Here is an 18,561-nt window from a genome sequence, read left to right on the forward strand (position 1 = left end):
GATATATTTTATATTTTAGATTAAAGTTATATTCACTCCTGATTATTGATGAGCTAATGCTGTTTCATGTGAATAGAAATTGTTACATTTTTGAAGTTAAAAAACCACAAAGCTATAAATGGGACTTCAATTTTACAGTATGAAATAGTTGTTTAAAATATATAAAGAAATACAAGCAGTATAAACTAATAACCAACTAAAATAAGATAGAATAGCTATAAGTCAAAACATGATGTCTTTGGTATTGAGTAATAGAAATTTCTTTAAAGGTGAAAGCTAATGTGAAAAGGTGAAATGGGGCAGAGGGATCATTTTGGCATTGTTGCAATTCCATAAGAAAAGTCTAGCCAGGCCTCATGTGGGTACTAGAAAACCACTAAAGGCGGGACCACTTATTCATAGGAGCTGCATTGTAGTCGTGCCATTATTATTTTCTTGTAGTGTTTCCTATTTTTTTCATAAATTTCACTCTTAAGAAAGACGATTTCATTGACTCAACCCAGTCATAATTTGTTCCTCTTGAGTCAAGTATTCCCACCCTCTTGCTCTACTTTTTAGATTGTGGGAGGGGCGGGGGAGCTTGATCAAAACTTGATCATATCTTGTTTTGCATTGTCCTTCTAAAGGGGCATGGTGTGTTAAGGATGGGAAGTTATACAGGGTAGGAAGATGTTAGTAAGTTCATAGCATTAAAAATTACCTCATAGTATAAGGTATACTACAGGTATCAGTATACATTAACTTTTTTTTTCTTCTTTTTGCCCCTCATTTTAAACAGAACAGTAATCCATTATTTAAAACATAATAATAAACATATTCAGTAAATGAATCCATTTTTTTTGCCTTAACGTATCTGTCAGCTATTGCCACAATAATGTTGCGTAATAAAGAGCCACACAGTCTCAAAGCCCTACAGCAATACACATTTATTCTCATGCCTCTTTGTGTAGGCAGTTGGGTTGATCTAGGCTGGGCTCAACTGGAAAGCTCTGCTTCAGGCTACAAGTCTCTCCGTGTCAATGTCTCCTCTATTCAATGTCTGTTGTCTGGTACTAGTGAACTAGCAGGGACATAGTATTCTAGTAACCATGGCAGATGTACAAGAAAGCAAATACATTTCAAATCTGCACTTGGGTCATATTTGTAAATATCCCATTGACTGAAACAGTATCATGGATGAGCCCAAAGTCAAGAGGCAGAGAAACTCCACCTAAAGGTGGGAGAGACTGTGAAGTTGCTTATAGGGATGGGTGAAGAATTGGGATCAATAATTCAATCTACCACAGCTTGTATCTTTAATATAAATCAAACTGCTTTTCTATTTTTCAGCAGTCTTAATAGAAGCCTTTTCTTTTAAAAAAATCCAGGATCTATTAAGTCAAAAAAAAAAGTGAAGAAAAATTTGGTGGAATATTTTTATTTGTTTTTCTTATACTACATTTTCCTTTTGATGTGTGTTTACCACATTCAGATGAACAACTGTTGAAAAGTGTACTCCAGGATGCTTTTGCAGGGTGTTTGTTTTGAAGACTAGTATAAAAATTTCCATAAAGTTTCATATGCAACCACAGATATTTTAACTTGATACTTTATTCTGCATTTACTTTTAGGCGTCCTTAAGAATCTGTTAAAATGCAGAAATTATGCGGTATTGATTTCAGGAAAAGTTGAAGTGGTTACACATGATTGCCTTTGCCTTAAAAGAAATCCTTATTTGGTTCTAATTTGAACAATATTGAAAGCACAACAAAACTAGCTTTTTATTATGTCACCACACATTTGGTGAGTTATGGAAAGCATTTTATTTCAGGAATGGAGTTAACCGTGTCTTGTCCGCACTTCTAGCCATTCTTGTCATTTCTGGCTACTGTCCAAGCCTGCCTGTGGCTCATACATACTTCTTTCCTGGTAAGAAATGCATTGAAATCCTGGGAACATATGCTGCTGACTGCTAGAAGAGCTTTAGTGGTGAGAGATTAATGTAATTGCTTTTGTTTGAGAAATATAATTGGTCACGGTTACATACATGTAGCTTATATGTAAAATATGTTCTATTTTAAAACTCATGACAGTCATTTTTATTTTGCTTTTAAAAATGACGCTGAAAGGAATCTAAAATGTATATGCTTCCTTCTTTCCTCTTATTCCAGAATAGTTGGAAGGGAAAAAAGTACAAACTTATGTGAAATAAATGCACAGATATCTAAATATACACAAAACTTAATTTAAATTTCAGGTGTAAAGTTTGAAATGACAAAGTATTTGTTAGCCTAAAATTCCACAAAGAGTATTCTAATTCCCAAATTAAATGTTGCTTCCTCAAATATTATCATTATATCATGTTTCTCTTATTAAAGTGTTTTCTCTTCAAAAATACAGTAAAAGAATGTTTAGTATATAAGGTAATATGTTAGTGCTAAATTTCTGTGAAATACATGATTTTTCTATTTTTTCGTGTCATTCTGAAGAAACACTGTACCTAAATGCAAAGATTTCCTTTCTGATGATCCCTGAAGCTTCAGTAAAGCTGGAGCCTGCAACAGACCTGTGTTCTCAAGAATTTCTAGTTCATGTATACATGCAGTAGTGGTGCTATTAATTTTCTCTAATAGGTCACATCTAACCCCTACTGGTCTTCCATTGTATGGGATCATAGGTCATCTTTCCATAGTTTGATTTCCCCCATTTTCTTCAAGATTTCAGTTTCAAAAGTTCAGAAATACCATCAAGATGAGACAGTACACTATGATTACAGCTACCACAGACTCTTGTGTATAAGGGTGGTTATACCTCATAAATAAATAAATACCTCAAAGCATTGTTCACAGAGTATGATTGGACCTTCCATACCTATGCAGTCCAAACAAGACATTCCTGACATTTAGGGACTTTTAGATGTAAACTGTTCTTTGCTAGGGCTCTCTCATAACTAAAGTATGAGTCACTTGCAAACCATAATAGATTTTGGCTCTGCCACATGATGAAGTGTTCTGGATGTAGCGAAACACTTCACCCAGACTTATGGCAGCAGAATTCCCAGTGGTCACCCAAAATAGGGAAAGAAATGAAGAACAAAATTAAAGGAAATATGCAAACCCTGGCACCATCCCTTCATGGAAATACAGCTCTTTATTCTTGTTGTTAAGAGATGGAAGTACTTGGAGTTTAAACCCATAAATGATAGTACAAGTAGGTGTTGAATTTTCTTGTTCCTAATGACTGAACTTAACCTCATACTTGAAATTTTAAAAAGGGGTAAGATATATGCCCTACCAAATGAAATTATTTGGTTAGTTCTTCTACCAAAAGGCTAATATAGAATGTCAAACTTTCTGCAGAAATGTAATTAGACCTTCTGCTATGTATTCTCAATATATATAGGCTTTGACATAAATTTACTAAATAAAGCCTTGTTATTGGAAGCCAACATAGCGTGCAAAATGTGTCAATCCCACTGAATTGGGTGAATCACATAGTATTTGGCTTCATTTGAAGAGAGGGAATGGGAAGTTATTGCCAAACCTTTAAAATATAAATTTGATTATTTACTTGAGCCATGGTTTTGATATTTCTATCTTGATGTCTTTGTTGAATGAATGTTGCTCTTGATTCCCAAGTTTAATGTCAAGTCATAGAATGTTTCTTTGCACACACCACCCTGATGTCCCCCAGCACGAAGCCTCTCACTGAATTGCAGGCAGACTCATACTTCACACACAGCCTCATCTCAGACAGGAAAGGTGGAGTTTTCCTTTTCAGAGCCAAAGGAAGTGACAGCTCAGGCTTGATAGTTGTACTGATCCTGGTGTGGATTTCAGTTTGGTTACTTTGCTTTCAGCTTCAACTTCTCACTTGAACCTCCATACAGAAAATTAAATGCTAGATTTCAGCATTTTGTTTCATGCTGATGAAATAAAAATTGTTTTGAGTGTAAGATTAGACTTTATCCTCCCTGAATTTCAGTAGCACCTACACAGTATAAACTAGGGCGTCGTTTAGCAAAGTGTTATTGGAGTGACATCATAATGACCTATTAAGGGTAATGAACATTTGAATGACCTCAGTTATTTTTTCAGGTTTATTCATGACTTTTGTGGCATTTAGTGTAGTTGTTTCTGAAGCAGTGATGGGCATTTCATAGTATCTTATATTCCAATTTCCCAACTGGGAGATTTCCTGAATTGTTATTGTATATGTTTATACACAAGATGTTTTTCCTGAAGCTCTTTTAAATCATTCTTCTGAGTATAAAGTTATTGAATTATCATCAGATATAATGTCATATTATAAAAATTATACATGATGGCATCATGGACACCCAAGAACTAGGAAATCAATGGAATTGGATTGGTTCTAAATATTATTGTAATATAGGGCAAATTTGATGAATACATTCCTTATATACCAGTAACATATCTAATTTATTAAATTTGCTGAACATGTGACTTAATAAAAATGTAAAAATAACCTGGGTTTTCTTTTAAAACAAATATCTCTGGAGAGAAAGTTACATGCTAGAGATGGATAAGTTGTGAGAATGCAAAAATGAGCAAGATAATTTTTGCCCTCAAAATTCTAGAAGTTACAAATTTGAGCAGTATAAATGATCTGTTAACCTTTGCAGCGACCAATTTCTATGATATATAAATGTGTTAAAGAAATCAGAGCAAAAAATACTTCCCTTGAAATAAATATTTTGGGGCAGAATTATTAATTAAAAAGGTGTGTTTAAATACAATCTGGTGGCATTATCACAATATCTTTGGAGGTAATACATGTGAACCCTAAGCATTATTTTTGGTGCAATGCTTTGTCACAATTTATGTGGCAATAGTAGTATTTGAGAAACTTGGAGTGTCAATTTCACAAAAATAAAAAGGCAGTAATGTAAATAATTACGTCTGGCACTAAAAAAAGCAACTAATCAAGCACTATTTGCTGTGATAGGTCTTCTTTTACTGTTTTATAGTTTATATACTTTATGTCTGTCCCACCAACCATTTAGACTTTAGTCATTTCTGAAAATGAATATTACTGCATCTTTTGAGAAAAAGAAATGGCTTCTTTGTAGACATTTTAAAAGCAGTAACTTTTACTGATACCTACAGAGAATTTAGCTATAGTTTCTTTACTTGTAATGTATATCCACCACCTTTTTGCTGAAAGTTTAATAGTCTTCCAGTGACATCGATAAGGCAAACCTTCACAGATTATTTTCCCTTAATGTAAATATATATAAAGGAATTTAAAAATGAGCAAGAATGTGGATAAAATAGTATTTGTAGGGTAGATAATCAAACATTAATTTCTTCAAACATTATTTTCCCGTACACATCAAATGCATATTTCGTTTGAATGATCTCTGTCTTCGTGCAAAGATTAGAGACAGTGGTCTAAGGCATATTATGCTGCTTGCTCCCTAGCGTGATTCTTTCCACAGATCTCTGCAAAAATCAGTGGACTAGAGTTAAGAGGCTGACAATAGTTTTTCTTAGATAAATCACTTGACATTTCTATGCCTTGCTTTTGATTAGGAGATGAACTTGATGAAATCTAAGATTCCTTCTAAGAATTTTAATATTTCTTCTTGCAAATGAATGGATTTCTAAACCTTTGTTGTATTATAAATTCTACAATCTTACAAAAGAAAAAAGAAAGATTATTTTTCAGAACATGTTATGTAGGTTGCAGGAAGATTGTGAATTAAAAATATGTTTTGGGGCATTTTTCATCCTGATTCACTAAGAACCACTTTATTTAGCTTGCAGAGAGATTGTGTATTTAAGAATATGTTTTTAATTGTGGTTGAGATAGTGACCACAATGCAATTATCAGTTCATTAACTGGAGAGTGAGCTCATAATGGACCTTGATATTTTAGTCAGTTCCTTAGCCTTGGATATAGTGTATTACTTCTGTAATATCAACTTAATTTAGTGAAATACCATATTTTATATTTACACATATGTAATGATTTGATAATTGCTATTGCTAACTAGCAATTGCTCATTTATTATGTAGCTGTATTCTGATTTATTGACTTAAAAAATTAAAAGTAAATCCCCGAGATATTACATCATTCCTGATGCAGTGCAGAATAAAACGATAAATTGCATATAACAGGAAAAAAATTTTAAAGAGAAAAGCATTGTACTCATTTCATAGCAACTATTTGCACAGTAAGAGTTTTAGTTTTTAAGTATCCATTTGGCTATTCAGCAAGTGGAATATCAAGGATTCTATTCCTTCAGCATAAATAAGTTTGGTGACAATATTTAAAGCCATATTTTTAATTAACTTTTACCTTTACAAAACTACCAAAAGACAGACCAATTTTTAATGAATTGATCATTAGCTCCTTAATCTCGGTCATGTTTTTGTCTTTAAATATCATCATTTACCAAGGTTTCACTGCCTAGGGATCAGATGCCTCAGCTTAGAAAGTCATTATTCTGAGGGTACCTAAATGGTAATGGAGTGATGGCCGTAGCCAATACCTATGGTTCAGCCGTTAGCTGTAGCTGATGTTTTTGCTATGAATAAGTCAACCAAAAAGCTACCAACTGCCTTTGTAATTGTAGCAGGTGAAACCACATATGTTCCTTAAGGGTCAAGTATCTAAGTACAAAGGTCAACATTTGATAGGCAGGCATAAAATATGCAAGTACCTTATCTTAATGGTGTAATGTTTCTTTCATCTTTGAGGGTCAATTTTCACCAACTTACAGAATTGACACCTTAAAATGTCCCCAGACTTAAGTTATGGAAGCTACTGGCAGTTTGTATTTGTTTTGTTTTCATTTAAAATACAGCCACTTGTGAAGGGAAGCTTCTGAGTTCAAAATGTGACATTTTTTGGACTTTCCTGGTGGTCTAGCGGTTAAGACTCTGCGCTTCCAATGCAGAGGTCATGGGTTTGATCCCTCGTCGGGGAACTAAGATCCCACATGTGCACAGCTTGGCCTAAAAAATAAAAAAAAATTTTTAAAATGTGATAGTTTTTACAAAATAATATTTAAATGCAATTATTTTGCTTATTTCAGGTCCAGATAAATATAAAAATAGATGTAAAACACTAAAGGGGCAATGCTGGCACTAAAAGCTTAGCTATGCTGTAGTTTTTGGTATGTCTTTTAAAAGAATGGAATGTATTTATCAACATATACATTTTTTAGTTTAGGAATTATATTTTAGACAGTTTTTAAATCGCAGAATTTTAAAATAAACCACTAATAGCCATTATCTGTATTATTTAAAGTTATCTAATTTGTACAGAAAGAAAGGACTCTTTAAAAATTATAATGTCTTAATACTTATTTCCAGATATCTTCTCTAAACTTTTAATGTTTGACTCCTGTGTTTTATATGATAATATTTCAAAACAAATCATACCAAATCTTAGTCCAAAGAGGGGGTAGTAATGGAATAAGACTCTCAGGTTGGTGGCAGATCCAAGAGAGTGAGCCAAGTGCATGTTAGGATCTGGAGTCATCAAGAGAGATGGTAACTGCCAAGGACAAGATGCAGGGCAGTTCAAAGAATTATCCATGGTGTGGGGGACTAACTTCTTGGAATCAAGATGTCAACAATGTGTTTTCCTGGAGGTAGTTGTAAATGTTTCTATTTGTACATATTTCCATGATCAAACTTCATTTCTTCCCCGCAAGGGATGGTGGCCTTATTTTCATCTGTATTTTTAATGACTAACATATACCCTTTATGTGATAGATCCTAAAATATTACATGAATAAATATTGGAATCAGTGACCACCTCACAGGCAAACAGGGTCCATGATCTTGGAATTCTTGGTAGTAGAAACATGGTAGACCGAATCAGAAGTTAAGGGATTGCAGGATGACACCTACTTACGCCAATGAATTCAAATCTCCTCTCCTAGGTAATTCGTACCCCAGGCAATTGAGGGAATCTAGAGGAGTCATGCTGAAAGCTTTTCAGGAATACTTGAGGAAGTGTGAAGTGGAGAAGAGAGACTGGACAGTTAGAGAAAATATCCAGATTTTTCTTTAAAAAGGAATATAAAGTTTCAACTTTTTGATTGGCAAGCTGACACTGATTTGGAAAAAGCATAATCTGGCTTATTAAATGGATGCCCTATTGTATCCTTAATCAAAAATATAACCTTTGCATATATCAGATCCAACGATGATATGTTCTAGATCTGTGTCTATAACTGGTTGATTCTAGATACATTCAGAAATGTTTAGTTTTGAACTCATTAATATTTAACTAAATTTATTCTTGCTAATAAAAAAGGAGATACTTTTCTGTACCTGAAGTGATGGAGTTGGCCAAAATTTCATAGAGAACACATGATCACAGACTTTTAGAGCTGTATCTAGGAATCACCTAGTTCATTTTAATTTTTTAATTCTGACAAAGATTTATAGGCTGACCCAAGATTATATGGCTAATTAGTTCATATGTAAGTGTTCCAAATTCCAGACAGGAATAATATGCACATTTGTAAAAATATATTTATATAGCTGTGACATACTTTTCAGATATGATTCATTATGTTTATTGAACACACACACAAGCGAGGGAGGTATGTGTGGAGACAGAGAAAGACAGGTTTGCGTTGTAGTGAAGAAAACTTACTGACTTACTAGCTCTTAACCTATGTACCTTTGGTTAACTCATTTCTCTAATGGAAGATAATAGTACCTGCCTCATAGGGCTCTTTTGAGGATTTTATGTGTATATATGTGTGTGTGTGTGGATGGATGTGTATATGTGTGTACACATACATATAACTTAAAACAGTGTTTGCCATGTGCATGTTAGTTATAACTATTAAAATATAGAAGGGTCTTGTTCAATTCATGCACTCATAATGAAGACTCTTTCTATTGTACCCAACATGCTTCTAGTGTGTGGTACAGGTCCTGATGTATCTTTGATGTCATGTTTAATTGGTGCCAATCTGGATTCTCTTTACCCTCAATTTAGTGTTCTTCCTCCCCCCCACAGACATGCACATATACTTACATAAACACACACTCGTATATGCATATTCTGTCACATATGCAGTCTGTCTCTTGTTCTGAGGAACACCTAGTTCTGTCCTGGTAGTTTGAAAGCCAAGATCTACTTTTTATTGAATGCTTCCCTCTGTGCTAGGCATTTTGCCGGCATCATCAAGGTTTAGTCTTCATAAAATGGTCCAAGATAAATGTTATTATCCTAGTTTTAAGATAAGGAGACAGAGGCTCAGAGAAATTAAGTGTTCCAGTTTCCCCAGTTAATAAGTTGCAGAGACAGAATCTGAACTCTGGTCTTTCTAATTCGAAAACTCATATTGTTTACAACCTTGCAAGGAAGTTGGAAATGCTCCTTATAGACTGCAGTTTTAGCCATTGTGGATCTTTTCTAAAGGAAGTGGTGTAGAGAATGATGTCAGCCAAAAAAGAAGTGGCAGATTTCTAACTACTGAGGCTGTCTTAACCATTTCCTAGACTAATTTGAGCCACTAGCTATGATCAAAACTGTCCTGTTAAATGGTGGAACTATAATAATTATTTAGTACTGAATTTTGTATATTGTTTTCTGGGTTTTTCTTTTTTATCAATTGCTCATCTGTTTACTTGCCTAGCTTTCCTGTATTTCCCACTAATTCCTTGCCAGAGAATAATGACAGTCCTACCTATTACTTCTCCCTCCACCCAAGCCCACCCTCCTCTCTTCCTGGAAAAGAAGAAACCAGAATTCTTTTGCTCTCTCCTAATATTCATACTCATCACTCTTGGATCTGATGGAATTTTTACAGTATAACTATAAAAGATGACATTTCTTCCTAGGAGAAAAATGTCCTGGTTATATCTGAGCTAAATGGATGGATGGATTTTTCTCCATGACTTGATTTTGTGACCCAACTGGGGAAACTTTCAGTTTTATTAGCAGCTGTCTCCCCTTTTCTTATCAGATATTCAGCTTTTAGCACCTAGCTCGAAAGAGAAAACACATGGTTTAAAGTTATTATTTAAACTTCACAAATTGTTATTTCTAAACAATTTTTCTTAGGTAGGGAAACAAATAACTCTGACAAGGATCTTTCAAACAAAGCTGTTAATATTTGCAATTTATATGAATGCTACATCTGAATGGAATGATTGTTTGGCTTTAGTCACATTAAGAAGTGTTGAAAGGAGTGGAAATAGAAAGAAAAGGTGTGTGTAGTTTTCTTCCCCCAAAGATTGAGAGTTGACTTTAAAGGGAAAAATGCTGAGTGTTTCTTAAAACAAAATGTGAACTTCTTTATTTCCTTTGGACATTAGTTGCCAATATGTAAACATTTCAGGAAGAAATTTTATACAACCTCATCTGTGTGTCAGGCAACATTTAATGGTTGACAGACAGACAGTCCTAAGTCTGAACAATTCTTCACTGGTGCACAAATCTGGGGATCAAAATGACAGTTGATTGTGGACCTATTCTATTATAAACTCCAAGTTGATCATTTAAAATCAGTTATGATCAACAAGTCAAATGATCTTTATTTGCCTTTTATATTTTCCTATAAATATTTCACAATGTTCTCTAGGGTATTTTCTGTTTTTGATGTCGTATATGAAGGTTCTGATTCTTTTTGGAAGGACTATTTGAATAGACTCTTGGTATACAATTTAATTGGTATCTTGCAGACATATGCAATATTCATACATTGTTTCTTTCTCTCCTTGTAGGTAGAAATAACTCTTCAGGATATCAATGACAATCCACCAGTGTTCCCAACTGACATGCTGGATCTCACAGTGGAGGAGAACACTGGAGATGGCTCTAAGATTATGCAACTAACAGCCATGGATGCTGACGAGGTAGTTTAGACACTCTCTCTGAATTTTTGAAACCTAGTATTCCAGTGATCTATCAAATTTCTATTGTATGTTGACAACATTTGTTTCCTAATAACTAAGGTTAAGCGTTGTGTGCTCTTTTCCAAAGAAATTAAGTAATTCTTGAAATGTGATATAGGAATGCTAAAATAAAGACTGTCTAGTCGTAATTTTCCTTTGATCAGCAGTTAACAGCTCAGTTCATTGCTGGCTACATTTTGGATTTCTATCCTATAGCATATATAGCTAAGAATTTATTTTTTATTTGTAATTGAAAAAAGCAAATTATTTAAAATTAAAAAAAATTAAGGCTACCTTGCAACTTTTCATTTAATTTGCATATATACATATATGCAAATATAAATATATATAATTTAATTATAGCCTTATATATTTTAAGGAAATTATCTAGGTAGCTAATGAGTTTTCAATTCCATTAATAAACAGAAATTTCTTTCCTAGTGGTAAATTGAAATTTGGGGGCACAATCTAGATTTCTATCTTCTGTATTTATATTTTAAGTTAGCTAATGCTCCAAATGGCATGGCAGCTTATATAATTTGTAATTTACATTTTTCCCATTAAAAAAATAGTATCACTTGTTTTCTCCTTCTTGCTAGGTAAAGGGTTTAATTAATGTTCTAGAGTTTTGGAAAGAGGAATAATGTTCCCCTACACTAGTATACCCCTTTCCCTTTAAGCTAAGCCCCAAACAGGTCAGATAATTTAATTTCCTTACCCTCAATTAAAATCCAGAAGTATCTGAAAACTTGATTTTTGGCTTATTTCTTTGACTTTAAAAAGGTAAATAATTCAATAGCAGACTAATTTTTAACAGCCAGTACAGAAATGTAATAACGTAGTCATTTATACATTTTGCCAAATTTCCTTTTCCTAAGGAAAAGGAAACAAAATAAAGCAAAAGCATTTAGGTAATTGTAGTTTTCTACTGAAAAAGATTTGGTGTTTCAAGTTTAGTACCTCCTCCTCAATTTTATATAGAGAAAAGTTTATTCCCAACTCCAGCTACCATTAAGAGTTGTGTGCAGAATATTTCTATTATTATTGATAGATATGAAATATCATCAACTATAATTTAGTAAATACTGCATTTCCTTAAAGCTCATCATTGATAATATATATTTGGGTAGCTCAATTCATAAAATTTCATTATCTCTTATTTAGCAAAACAGCTTAAAAACAACAACAAAAAGGAAGCTCATGCAATTGCTATAAGCCTATGCAATCGATACATCAAATAATTGTATTTGTAACAACTGCTCTGTTAGCTATACTCTCTGTAGAAACAGAACGAATAAACCTCATTTATTTCAAGTGATTTATGCAAGGCAGGAAGCAATAATATGTTAATTATAATATATATATATATATATATATATATATTCTGATGGGATACACTAGTCTCTTAAGAACTGATTGTTTGAAAGAGATGCCAACATTCAACCCTTTTAATACTATTATGTTGATACTGTTAAAATTTTATTTTCCTCTCTACTTTTTCTTTTCAAGATATGACAAAGAAGGGTTAATACAAATGCAATGCTGCCTGCATGTTTTTTTTTTCTCTCTTTAACTTTTCTGTGTGTGTGTATCCCCGCACACACTTGCATTGCCTTCAAGTTCATCTTTTGAGATGTGTTTATATTTATGATGAAATTTGAAGAAGGCTGGGAAAGTCCTTATGTCTCTAGGTATTTACATCAACACAGTTTTAGTGTACTTTGTTTTATTTCTATTGAGCTTTGTTTTTTAAGTTAAAAAAATGTAAGTAACCATGCTGGTGTTATCCTTAGATGTTCCAGGTTTTTTTCTTTTTATTTAATTACTAAATGTAAGGTGATGATAGCTAGGATATGCAAGAAGTGCATTTGAGGTGAGAAAGGGTGGGGAGTTAAAGGGACAGAAAGGGGTAAAGTTATAAAGCAGGAATAGCTAGGGAAAAGAAAGGAGAATTGTTTGCAATTCAGGAGGCTGTAGGAATGTTGACAATTTGTGCAGGATGTGACTGCCCCTGAAGACATAAAAATCACCACTGAGTATTTTGTAATAGGACCTGTGTGCGGGGGCAAGGAGCGGGGAGGTGGAAGGAGGAAAAGGCAGCAGAGGATGGAAGGGAGGAAGTAGTTTCACCTGAAACTTTAAAGAAAAGAAGGGGAGGAGACCTTCAAGATGGCGGAGGAGGAAGAGGTGGAGATCACCTTCCTCCCCACAGATACATCAGAAATACATCTACATGTGGAACAGCTCCTACAGAACACCCACTGAATGCTGGCAGAAGACGTCAGACCTCCCAAAAGGCAAGAAACTCCCCACGTACCTGGGGAGGGCAAAAGAAAAAAGAAAAAATAGAGACAAAGACTAGGGACGGGACCTGCACCAGTGGGAGGGAGCTGTGAAGGAGGAAAGGTTTCCACACACTAGGAAACCCCTTCGCGCGCAGAGACTGCGGGTGGCAGAGGGGGGAAGCTTCGGAGCCACGGAGGAGAGCGCAGCCACAGGGGTGCGGAGGGCAGAGCGGAAAGATTCCCGCACGGAGGCTCGGCGCCGAGCAGCACTCAGCAGCCCGAGAGGCTTGTCTGCTCCCCCGCCGGGGCGGGCGGGGCTGGGAGCTGAGGCTCGGGCTTCGGTCGGATCGCAGGGAGAGGACTGGGGTTGGCGGCGTGAACACAGCCTGAAGGGGCTAGTGCACCACAGCTAGCCGGGAGGGAGTCCGGGGAAAAGTCTGGAGCTGCCGAAGAGTCAAGAGACTTTTTCTTGCCTCTTTGTTTTCTGGTGCGTGAGGAGAGGGGATTAAGAGCGCCTCTTAAAGGAGCTCCAGAGACGGACGCGAGCCGCGGCTATCAGCACGGACCTCAGAGACGGACATGGGACGCTAAGGCTGCTGCTGCCACCACCAAGAAGCCTGTGTGCGAGCACAGGACACTATCCACACCTCCTCTCCCGGGAGCCTGTGCAGCCCGCCACTGCCAGGGTCCCGTGATCCAGGGACAACTTCCCCCGGAGCACACACGGCGTGCCTCAGACTGGTGCAGCATCATGCCAGCTCGCCCTGCATCCGTACCCCTCCCTCCCCCCGGCCTGAGTGAGCCAGAGCCCCCGAATCAGCTGCTCCTTTAACCCCATCCTATCTGAGTGAAGAACAGACGCCCTCAGGCGACCTACAGGCAGAGGCGGGGCCAAATCCAAAGCTGAGCCCCAGGAGCTGTGGGAACAAAGAAGAGAAGGGGAAATCTCTCCCAGCAGCCTCAGGAGCAGCGGATTAAATCTTCACAATCAACTTGATGTACCTGCATCTGTGGAATACCTGAATAGACAAGGAATCATCCCAAAATTTAGGCGGTGGACTTTGGGAGCAACGATATATATATATTTTTTTCCTTTTTCTCTTTTTCTGAGTGTGTATGTGTATGGTTCTTTGTGTAATTTTGACTGTATAGCTTTGCTTTTACCATTTGCCCTAGGGTTCTTCTGTCTGTCCATTTCTTTGTTGTTGTTGCTTTTTTTTTTTTAGTATAGTTTTTAGCGCTTGTCATCATTGGTGGATTTTTTTGCTTTGGTTGCTCTCCTCTTTCTTTCTTTGTTTTTTATTATTATTATTTTTAATAATTATTTTTTATTTTTTATTTTAATAACTTTATTTTATTTTATTTCATTTTTTCTTTCTTTCTTTCTTTTTTTCCTCCCTTTTCTTCTGAGCCATGTGACTGACAGGGTCTTGTTGCTCTGGCTGGGTGTCAGGACTGTGCCTCTGAAGTGGGAGAGCCGAGTTCAGGACACTGGTCCACCAGAGACCTCCCAGCTCCATGTAATATCAAATGGTGAAAGCTCTCCCAGAGATTATAGGAAAATTATAAGACACTGATGAAAGAAATTAAACATGATACAAACAGGTACAGAGATATACCGTGTTCTTGGACTGGAAGAATCAACATTGTGAAAATGACTATACTACCCAAAGCAATCTACAGATTCAATGCAATCCCTATCAAACTACCACTGGTATTTTTAACAGAACTAGAACAAAAAATTTCACAGTTTGTATGGAAACACAAAAGACTCCGAATAGCCAAAGCAATCTTGAGAAAGAAAAACAGAGCTGGAGGAATCTGGCTCCCTGACTTCAGACTATATGACAAAGCTACAGTAATCAAGACAGTATGGTACTGGCACAAAAACCGAAATATAGATCAATGGAACAGGATAGAAAGCCCGGAGATAAACCCACGCACATATGGTCACCTTATCTTTGATAAAGGAGGCAAGAATATACAATGGAGAAAAGACAGCCTCTTCAATAAGTGGTGCTGTGAAAACTGGACAGCTACATGTAAAAGAATGAAATTAGAACACTCCCTAACACCATACACAAAAATAAACTCAAAATGGATTAAAGACCTAAATATAATGCCAGACACTATCAAACTCTTAGAGGAAAACATAGGCAGAACACTCTATGACATAAATCACAGCAAGATCCTTTTTGACCCACCTCCTAGAGAAATGGAAATAAAAACAAAAACAAACAAATGGGAACTAATGAAACTTAAAAGCTTTTGTACTGCAAAGGGAACCATAAACAAGACGAAAAGACAACCCTCAGAATGGGAGGAAATATTTGCAAATGAAGCAAGTGACAAAGGATTAATCTCCAAAATTTACATACAGCTCATGCAGCTCAATATCCGAAAAACAAACAACCCAATCCAAAGATGGGCAGAAGACCTAAATAGACATTTCTCCATAGAAGATATACAGATTGCCAACAAACACATGAAAGGATGCTCGACATCACTAATCATTAGAGAAATGCAAATCAAAACTACAATGAGGTATCACCTCACACCAGTCAGAATGGCCATCATCAAAAAATCTAGAAACAATAAATGCTGGAGAAGGTGTGGAGGAAAGGGAACTCTCTTGCACTGTTGACGGGAATGTAAATTGATACAGCCACTATGGAGAAGTGTATGGAGGTTCCTTAAAAAACTAAAAATAGAACTACCATATAACCCAGCAATGCCACTACTAGGCATATTCCCTGAGAAAACCATAATTCAAAAAGAGTCATGTACCACATTGTTCACTGCAGTGCTATTTACAATAGCCAGGACATGGAAGCAACCTAAGTGTCCATCAACAGATGAATGGATAAAGAAGATGTGGCACATATATACAATGGAATATTACTCAGCCATAAAAGGAAACAAAATTGAGTTATTTGTAGTGAGGTGGATGGACCTAGAGACTGTCATACAGAGTGAAGTAAGTCAGAAAGAGAAAAACATATACCGTATGCTAACACATATATATGGAATCTAAAAAAAAAAAAAATGGTTATTAAGAACCTAGGGGCCGGACAGGAATAAATACGCAGATGTAGAGAATGGACTTGAGGACACGGGGAGGGGGAAGGGTAATCTGGGACGAAATGAGAGAGTGGCACGGACTTATTTATACTACCAAATGTAAAATAGCTAGTGGGAAGCAGCCGCATAGCACAGGGAGATCAGCTCAGTGCTTTGTGACCACCTAGAGGGGTGGGATATATGTATATGTATAGCTGATTCACTATTTTATAAAGCAGAACTAACACACCATTGTAAAACAATTGTACTCCAATAAAGATGTTTAAAAAAAAAAGGAAAAAGAAAAGGAGGACATTTTTGGAAAACTGCATTTGGACTCTTATGTTTAAAAGATTAAGCTCCTGAGGTTGTTTTCCTTCTTGGATATGTTTTCTCTTAAATTTTTTAGTAGCATTTTAATGACTACTGACTATTTCCAATACTGGCTTTAGAAACCAATTTCTTTGGCTGTATGCCATGCATAATGGATACCTATGCTTCCTATGGCATTCAGAATTATTGGCTGTTTCCTTTTTTGAGTGGTTTATAATAAATTAATATTAATGCTTTTAGGTAAACCTTCTATCTTCTTCTCTATTGTCAGCTCCTTACCTCTTAGTTAAATTTGAAAATATGTATATATATATGTGTATATATATATATATATATATATATATATATATATATATGTTTGAAATGTTTTCTCTCTTACCAAATCATGGCTCTGTTTTCTTTCTTCATCTAGTTTCGAGTAGGAATCAATATTGAAAGCAAGGAGTTGCTTTTACTTTGTGGCCAGCATTAAATTGTCACACAACTATCCAGTAGATTGATTTTGCAAGATTAATAGAATTCTTTAAAATGCTAAGATTATGTAGGTAATCAGCAAATTATGTCCATATATTCTTTAGTTTATACACTTGTCCTTAATTACTAAATTGAACATAAAAATATTAGTATGTTAGAGAAACTAGTAGGTCACTGAAGAGTAATGCCTGGGTAAAGGCATCAGTTTTAGAAAGCAATATATACACGTTCAACGTAATTTAAATATCTTTTGAAACATGTGTTGGATCAAAGTACACATCTCTCAGAAGCATGTGACATTGTCAGTCTCTTGTTTCCTTCAATAAACAGAATTATTATGCTTGTAATTGGCCAGGATACTCAAGCATTGTTCCATGGTACCATACGTGTTTTTGAAAATACTACTTAAGTTCATAAAATGCATTTGCAATTTATAGCTATTTACTTTTAGAATTCCTTCCACTTACTTTTGTCTCTGTGATTCCTCAGGAGAGTGGAATATTTTTAAACAGCATTATTTCCACTGGGCTACAGCTGAAATACGATATTTGTTTCTTGTAGCATTGCTGATACTGCATATTTGGAATATTAAATAAATAGACTTTTCAAAAGACCTAATTAAATCATTACTCTTGGCTACGCATTTTCAGACATTCACTAGAACTACTAATGCACCACATCAGCTGATTTTGAAAGTGAAAAAGATGGTTTATCGACATAGTCTGATGCCTTTGCTTCTGTTCAGAAGAATTATCATAAGTTTAGGAGTATTAATTATTATAGTCATTTTACAGACAGGACATTTCTAAATTTCAAACCATTTGTACAATAGCTTGAAATATGTTTTTGTATCTTGGCTTTCCCCTAGTTTCCAAATTCCATTTTAATAGGTCAGAATTGAATGTAGCTGTTTTTCCCTGGACTGTTTTACCAGAATAATCGAATTCCTTGTGAAATAGAACAAATGGTACAGAACGTGGTCAGATTAGAAGTCTAAAATTCTTATTGAATGTTTTTGTTAAACCATACAGTTACAATAAATATGTTAGATACTCTATGTACACCTGAATATACAAGATAAATGTGCATGGTATGTTAAACCCATCTGTTCCATTACTAAATTGAAATGTTCTTTGAGGTATTCACGTTACTAAATGTTAAGGTTGGCTTAGGGAATGCAGTACAAATATAGCAAATGCCACTAAACGTAAATTTTGAAAGAGTATTTTTGCCTTCGACTGTTAGAAATCATCCCCTTATATGTTTGGTCATGAAGATAAAATATATTTAATCTGTGATGGAAAAGATGTATGGAAACTTCAGCTGCTGAAATTTCCCAGCATGTCAGCTTTATAGTCTAAACACCCTAAATTTATATTCTTCCTAATATCTTCTGGAGAGTTCTTAGCCTGTATATTTTAATAAATACCTTGCTATAGCTTAATATGGTAAAAAAAGTATATTTGCTTCTTGTGAGTATATTTAAATCAAAAAGCAATTTTTGAAGTTAACAATTACAACACTACTTATACCTC

At 35.3% G+C, this 18,561-nt stretch overlaps 1 protein-coding gene across 3 annotated transcripts in view; it reads left to right on the top strand.

The window, feature by feature from the left end:
* Positions 1 to 18,561, top strand: part of FAT4 (FAT atypical cadherin 4) — a 171,088-nt gene that overhangs the window by 61,801 nt on the left and 90,726 nt on the right. For all 3 annotated transcript variants that reach the window (XM_082391370.1, XM_082391369.1, XM_082391371.1), the window contains one exon: positions 10,704 to 10,835. In XM_082391370.1, coding sequence (XP_082247496.1) covers positions 10,704 to 10,835 — 132 coding nt within the window. The remainder of the gene's footprint in view (positions 1 to 10,703; positions 10,836 to 18,561) is intronic.

Source organism: Balaenoptera borealis, assembly GCF_965194805.1.
Source record: "Balaenoptera borealis genome assembly, chromosome: 4".
NCBI lineage: Eukaryota > Metazoa > Chordata > Mammalia > Artiodactyla > Balaenopteridae > Balaenoptera > Balaenoptera borealis.